Source organism: Rhodamnia argentea, chromosome 8, assembly GCF_020921035.1.
Source record: "Rhodamnia argentea isolate NSW1041297 chromosome 8, ASM2092103v1, whole genome shotgun sequence".
Lineage (NCBI taxonomy): Eukaryota > Viridiplantae > Streptophyta > Magnoliopsida > Myrtales > Myrtaceae > Rhodamnia > Rhodamnia argentea.
The window spans coordinates 26882880-26890673 of NC_063157.1; the positions used below are offsets into that span (position 1 = coordinate 26882880).

Here is a 7794-nt window from a genome sequence, read left to right on the forward strand (position 1 = left end):
TACTGATGTGGTGCCCACCCATTTCCGCGCCTCTTTAACATCTCTTTCTGCGCCTCTTTAACTCGAAAGGCATGCCTCAACAAAATAATGAGTTAGGCGGGAAATGAACTCCTTGAGCTTAAATATTCAGATCTATGATCTTCTTCATAGCTGTCGGGATCGATATACTGATGTTGTTGACGTCTCCAGGTATACTCAATGCTGCAGCAAAAACTATAGTTACGATGAGAGTCGCCATGGTACAACATGATACTAATGTGGTGCCCACCCATTTCCGCGCCTCTTTAACCATATCTTCGTGTTTTTGCGCAAAACCTCTCCAATATGTTTGTCTACTTCGCAAAGAAGATACGATACCTTCCACTACTTTCAGAAAAACATTAAAGAGACCTATCAGTATCAACATCAATATTAACATCACCTTAATCCCACACTAGTTGAAGTTGGTGAACAGACATCAAGCCATTGCAGTTCCCTCTGCAGTAGTAGAACCCCTTTAGGAATATCTATCTGTAGACTTTCTTGCGACAACTCTACTAGTGATCCCATCAAGGTTTTGGTGATGGTCACGCGAATGTCAAATTAGCTTAGGTGTGCTGAGTTGTCTGAAGGAATCAACATCCCTTGCTTTCACAACTGTTTCTATTAGTTCCCACATCAACTCCGGATAATGTTTAAAGCATGCCTTCACAAGTTTAAAGATTCTGAACTCTGCAATGGTTAAAACCGTCCGTGAATTCAAAAGAAACTTAAGTATTTGGCAAGTTGTCATCTTTGTCTTTATATTGGTAATAGCGAGATTTGCCAACTTGAGCAAGCTGATGTGCATCAACTTTGATTCTCCAATCTTTTTTATGCAATGTACTACACATAGTAATATCTTGAACGGCTTAAGTGCTGCCGCCACTACGAAAGGAGAGGAAGAATCATGTCAGCAATTAGAGAATAATTGACGAACAAAAAGATGCATGTGTAAATCTAATTTAGAATATTTTAGAGAATAACTTGGATCAATCAATCTTCATGAACTAAAATCCAGACATACAATTCTTAATAGTTCTACTTGGCAATTTGACACTTCTCTTGACAAATTTCTGTCAATAAGATGAATTAGGCACATACATCATGGTTTAGATATTGATATATACACACAGATGTAGTCCTTGTCCCTGAAGTTTCTAGTCAATGAGATTTGTGAATGATATGCTTTATGTCGTATAGGTACATACATTAAACAAATTAACAGAATTACCTCGAGCCATCTTCGTGTGCTCGGAGTTGTCAAATGATTTATCGACCAAGCAAAGAGGGCGACGACATTGCAAAATGAAGATGCGTGTTTCATCCATTTCTTTGCCTCCTTGAGCATATCTTGATGTTCTTTCACAAAAATCTGCCCAATGTGATTTTCTTTCTGGTTGACAATCTTCAGAGAAATTATAAGGAGGTCTATCAGTGTATATGCAAACTCAGAGCCATATCTTGGTCTACAACTTCTCACTAACAAAATTTATTTAAAACATTGGAAAAATTCTAATCCAAGTCAGGAAACCTTGTGAACAACAACATCAGCCTCAAAACTCTATTTTCACAAAAAAGATTGGATCTTACCAAGTCAGTTTATTTGATTTTTTAATTAATTCTGAAACCCAAACTAATTAGGCCCTCTTCACAGTTTGCTCCTCTAGTCAATTGTAACGAACAAAAATTAGAAAATTGACCTGAAAAATTCACGTAAAAACAAAAATTGCTGAAATGGAAAGGACCTGATGACAAGAAAAAGAAGCAGTACCGTCAATCTTCTGCTTACACCCGTCACAGTGTATGTTCACAACGCAGGTCTGCAAGAACAAGAAAACCCAGGAAAATAAATATGAACGAACAGGAAATGATCCACCCATAAAACAACACGGAAGCTGAAAAGTGACTCCACCAGGACAAATGGGCACAGCAGGTGAGGAAGCAAAGACAAAGTAATCGCAAAAAACAAGAGTGGAAAAAAGAAGAGAAAAAGAGAGCAAAGACATTGTGCAACGGGTGTAGTGAAATGCAGAGGAGCAAAATACTTGGGGAGCTCTTAAATGAGCTGGTTTTCTTTTCAGACAGAGAAATAGTTGGAGGGAGGGAGTTTAGACAGATGAAGCACCTGGATCTTCAAAATCTCTTCTTTACTCATGACTTGGAGTTGAAGCAGGGGTACACAATAATGGAAGGGGGGGAAGGGAGGGAATGTTGCTTGACAGATCCGAGCAACAGGAGCTGAATGAGAGAGAAAACTCTGCTCTTTCTTTTGGGCTGTTGCAAGAAGCAAAGGCAAAATGTGTGCAGGTAAGAGAGAGGGGGAGGGGGGAAGAAATGGCTATTTAATTCGTTCGAGCAGAGCATTGGAATCCAAGAAAGGCTCTGCCTCAACACTAAACGCTCTGGTGAGGATTCTATACGGACAAAAACTAAAGTTCCAGTTTCATAGCACCACGATCAGTAAAAATTCAGACCAAATCGTCACCGACCACCTCAACACTATTCAGTTTTCACACCAACATCACCACGCACTAGTTTTTACTTTCAGACTAAGAAGAACGTTTTGCAGTCCTACCTTCGGTCGCGGTGCAAGCACGAGGCAGCTCCAGTTAGCGTCGTCTCCGATGAGGATAAACACCGACTGTGGAGTCTTCTATGAGAAACGAACCGACTCGCACTATCTTCTTGTCAAAAACAAGGGCACGTAGGGGTTGGAGTTGTGCGGTGCAGCGACGAGGGACAGCCACGGTACGCAGCTACCGGCGTCAAAAAAGCGAACAGCCAGTGAGACTTAACCGACGAAGGGAAAGGGGCTGGGGGCAAGCGACGGCCGCGGTGGTCGTGCGGCTCGCGCGGCCGAGTGGGGAATGACGTTGGCTACGGAGGGTAGGCGGTGAGAGTGAGTGATGGGAGAGCGTCTCCTCCCTTAAAGAAAAAGGCGAGGAGAGTGGCGTCGCTATATTCCATCCCCCTCGTTCCCTCTCTTGAATTAAAAGAAAAAAAGAGGGATCTTGTAATTCATTTTCTTTTCTTTTCGTTTTATACATATTTTATTAGATTCTTCTAATATATTTTATATTTTAATCTTTTTTTTTATCATATTTGCATCACTTCATTTTTTATTTTGATATTTATATTGTGTTAATTGAAGGTCCATCAGTATCACATAAACATAATTTCACATATATATCACCAATTTTGCTTCTGGCATTTCATCAATATTTATTTAATCGTCGCTCAAAATTTAATTTCCTCTAATTTCTCTAAATCTCCCTCATTTTCTCTACGTACCTATAGCATATATGGAAAAAAATTAAATACTGTAAAGTAGTATTGAATTTGATGACGAGTTGGTCAAGATTATTCTAATTACGCCAAATCAATTTGGATGAAGGAAAATATAGCTAATCCCTAGTCCCTAGAACTTTGAACTTTACCCAACTCTTTTCGAAACTTTTTTTTTTTTGTCGTACTTTCGAAACTTAAATGGACGCAAATGTTAGCCTCTGGGATAAATGATTCATTAAAAAAAGTTCGAGTTGAGTTTTTCCCTTTCAAATTATAAGAAAAAGTATCAAGAAATCCTAAACTTATTATATTAGTGCCAGTTTAGTCCTAAACATATTTAAGTCCATCTAGCAAATTTTGATGAAAAATCGCGATGTGAAAGTTGAATTTCCTATGTGGCACAACCGTGCTAATGTTGACAATTTTAACAAGATTTTTTAGTTTTATTGTTATTTTTACTTTTTTTTCCTTTCCTTTTTGTTCTTTGTCATTATTATTTTTTTGGACAAATTTTCCCATTTTTTTCTTGAGTTCCATGCTACATAAATTCAACATGGGTCTGTAGTAGAATAACCTTAATGTATTGAAAGTTTTTTCATGATCATATGCTCTAACAAATGGCGAACTTGACAACAAAATTTCAAAGAGGATCCGTTGAAATTTAACTTAATTGGTTTAAATGCAGGAAACCCTGACTCACCAACCAAAATTGGGAAATAAATGAAAACGAGAGAGAGAGTGAGAGTGAAAGAGAGGTGTCATCGTCGACGCAGGCAGGCAGAACCTGAAGACGGGAAAAGGAAGAGTCGGGGAAGAGAGAGAAAAGGACAGAAAAAGTTGCAGACCCACTTTTTCTTTTTGGAACTTCACAAAGAATTCCCCACATATAAGCAAAAACATTAACAGTCATGGCACGTGAACATCCTTGGGCTAGCTAGACTGTACTAGTTTTTTTTTTATTTTTTATCATCATTCTCAAAGTCTAAAACAATAGACTCCAGCAATAAAAGAGAAAAAAAAAACACGTTTTATAAAGACAAAGAGTTATGAACAAAGACCATCCTGAACAGTGTCTTCAAATACTTTTTTCTCCCTTCATTTTAAAAAATATTGGGTTAATACCATGAAAAATCCCAAACTGGTACACTTGTGACAAATTTACCCCAAATTATTTTTTTGACCACAAAAAACCCTAAACCGGTACACCCGTGACAAATTTACCCTAAACTGGTACACATGTGACAAATTTACCCTCCGTTAATTTTCATTAAATTTAACTATCAAATTGTTGATTTAGTGACATGTGATAGTTGACGGGTATACCAATATGGGGTTTTAACCCTCTATTTGTTACAGGTTTATCAATTTGAGATAGGCGATCTTCGGATATGACAAGTACGGTCTCGTGGAAGGCAAAAGCATTAGAGACGAGGTCTTCGAGCCATCGCATTTCTTTGTAAGATCGAAGACTTGCTTTCCGTATCATTGTTACCGGGTTATCCCCATGGTCTCCATGGTCGGGATCTTCGCCGCCGGCTGCCCCTAAGGCTTACCTATTTATGTCAAATCGTGAACCTCCTTCCTTCAGTAGTCTCTTCTTGTACGATGACACCATCCATAGCGCACGGATGGGTGGAGCACCAAGGGTTGTGTCCTCCCATACCGTAGTGGACCAAAAGCCAAAACAAAGTGACGATTTAACGGGGGGTGAATTTGTCACATGTGTACTGGGTTAGGGTATTTCGTGGTCAAAATAATTAGTTTAGGGTAAATTTGTCACAAATATACCAGTTTAGGATTTTTGGTGGTAAAAAAAATAGTTTGGGGTAAATTTGTCACATATGTACCGGTTTGGGGTTTTTCGTGGTCAAAAAAATAGTTTGGGGTAAATTTGTCACATGTGTACCAGTTTAGGATTTTTCATGGTATTAACCCAAAAATATTTTCAAATTTTACATCTTAAAATTTAAATAAAACAGTTTAAGGATTTTATTCATATCGATAATCGTCTCATTCTACTGTCCCGTGATATGATAACATTCATAGCGAGGCTTCAGCATTCAATTGTAAAAGTAGCCGAATAAGCAAAAGATAAAATGGTCTAACATTGAAAGCAATTTGTTCAGATGCTTGTCCGATTTTTTCTCCCAAAAGCTGAAAATATTCGTCCTTGGCATCCGAGGACTCTAGCCACAGGACACACTTGAAAGGAAGGGACGCACTGCAAGTACTATTTCACCTTTACTTTACATGTCCTTTCATCTTGTTACAGTATTCCTTCACCGACAAGACTGTAGCCTACAGATGAATTGCACGGAAAAGAAGACAGCTCTTCATTTGTACAGGAAGTGTATAGGTGAATTATTATGACCCGCACTTTGATCTAATGGGTGACTTCACTCCTCAAGTTGAAAACTGTTAATAATGACTAGGGCTGGACTACACCCTGCTGCTTTTTCTATGGTAAATTTATTTAGATGTACTAGTTTGAAATTTTTTATGATTAAAAAAATAATTTAAAATAAATTTATTATAAATACATTAATTTAAGATTTTTCGTGATATTGCTTCTTAATACTAGGGCATAAATGAACACGTAGTACAAGCAGCTCATAGAGCTTACATTTCTCGTGCTCTAAAAAAATGCTCAAAGTGCCTTTTTTCGGATCAGGAGTCTATTGCCAATCATCTGGCTTGCTAATCTGAAGACACAGAAGCAATTATCATTCCTAGAGCAACCATAATACAAAAGATGCCCACACCACATCCCACTGAGATGGTCAATATAATCGAAGTATGAATACCATATCAGACTTCAAACCGAAACCGTGAATACAAAAAGTTACTTCGGATCTAACTGAATAGCCCAAAGAGAAAGCTGTATCACTAGTGAGCCACGAGGTAACTTAGAACTGCAACTCGATGCTTGTTCATCCTGGAACTAATTAGAGGAAAACAATCAACTTTATCCCCAACTTATTGAAAGATTAAAAAGAAACTAGAATGAAATCTAGCCATCAAGAGAAACTTCTTCCCATCGATTTATTCTAAGCAATTAGCGGACGTCTCGAATGAGCTTAACTTCTTATGTCTTTGAAAACCCTAACCTCAAACCCCCGTACGGACAAATATCATGCCTAATGCCATGTTTAGTGACAAAGTGAACCTTGAACTCCACAACTCCAAGTCTCCTGACTTTCACGAGATCACAGTCTAACCAACCTAGTGGAATCGAATGCTCCGGAGTTACAAGGCGCGTACATTCGCCTTCTCCTGGTATGCGCCTTTGTAATGTGCCAAGAAAGTTTGGCAGAATCATATCATAATACTTTGGCACTTCTTTGACTACTTTAAATCTAACAGCAAGAGGGAATTTGACTAGAGGCTCCTTACCTGCACTGACCGAAAACAAGTAAATCTCAAATTTTACCCTATACCGAGAAAGTTGATAAAAAAAAAAAAAATCCCCCTTTGACACATTCAAACCACCAAACTGAGAACTTTTGTATTGAAAATGCTTAAGTTCTCATGATTAGCATATGATGCGTCCTGGAATTCCAGCAACTACAATTCCACTTCAGGGCGAAGGCCAACCGGATTACTAATATAGTTTAGATCACATCTCATGTATGCCTTATCCCTATCAAAATGCCCAACTCTCCTCACTGAAATGAGCCAGATCAGTAACCAAAATGCGAGTCAAGTAGGCACTGAGGGCTAGCGCAAACCTATTGATTAACAGAATAGACTTGGAAATGTCTGATCCTACGTGTTACCCTTGTTCCCCCTTTGGACTCCTGGCAACTGAACATGCTCAGAAATGACTATAATGGTCGGTCAGTCCATCAAGGCCATCCATCTTAACGAATGAAAACACAATGCTCGCTTTCATGGAACAGCGTCTGATGTGGCCAAAGGACTCACCAGATCTTCTCTGAGTTGATCCACTTCCACCTACAGCAAAACTAAGGCCACTTGCCATGATGAGCTTTACTTGATACTGGAGAATCAACTGCCGGAGCAGTATTTGTCTGATTAACATTAGGAAGCAGAATCTCATCCATGAACGTGCAAGAGGACTCAAGTTGAGAATGGACATTTTCTTGGACTTACAATTGAAGGGTGACATCTTCCAAACATTTAACTCTTAAGAACCTTAAACGACCGGTAATCATATATAGCCGGCAAATTTCTCTAATTTCAACAAAAGTGAAATTCTCATCAAATGCAATAAATTATCCCTTTTGAACATTCTTGTTTAAAAAAGAGGAGGGACTAATCAGCAACAGCAGAAATCTCCCAGGAACGATGGAATTGAATGAATTGCATACGATTGCAATGATAAATGGCACCCAGAAGTCAAACTAAAAAACTCTTTCTGTACTGTGTAATTGTAATCCCAGCACGAAGTGTCTTTACATACAAGCATTTAAAAAAGAGTTGTCCCCGATTCAAAATGGAAAGAGAAGAATCCATAGGAACAGG

The 7794-nt window shown here is 38.5% G+C and overlaps 1 protein-coding gene and 1 long non-coding RNA gene across 5 annotated transcripts in view; both read right to left on the reverse strand.

Moving 5' to 3' along the window:
- LOC125316167 overlaps positions 1 to 7403 on the reverse strand; it is a 71922-nt gene extending 64519 nt beyond the window's left edge. For 3 of the 4 annotated variants that reach the window (XR_007199483.1, XM_048283652.1, XM_048283651.1), the window contains exon 1: positions 7234 to 7403. Coding sequence is in view for 2 of the 4 variants with exons in the window: in XM_048283652.1 (XP_048139609.1) it covers positions 7234 to 7369 (136 nt within the window). In the remaining 2 variants the exon portion in view is untranslated. Of the gene's footprint in view, positions 1 to 7037; positions 7114 to 7233 lie in introns of all 4 variants that reach the window. The other variant, XR_007199484.1, reaches the window with a different exon arrangement.
- Positions 1797 to 2405, reverse strand: LOC115738208. Its single transcript, XR_004015104.2, has 2 exons — positions 2147 to 2405; positions 1797 to 1841 (listed from the first exon to the last, which is right to left on the reverse strand). It is a non-coding gene; the product is annotated as an uncharacterized LOC115738208 (long non-coding RNA).
- Positions 7404 to 7794: the final 391 nt, after the last annotated feature.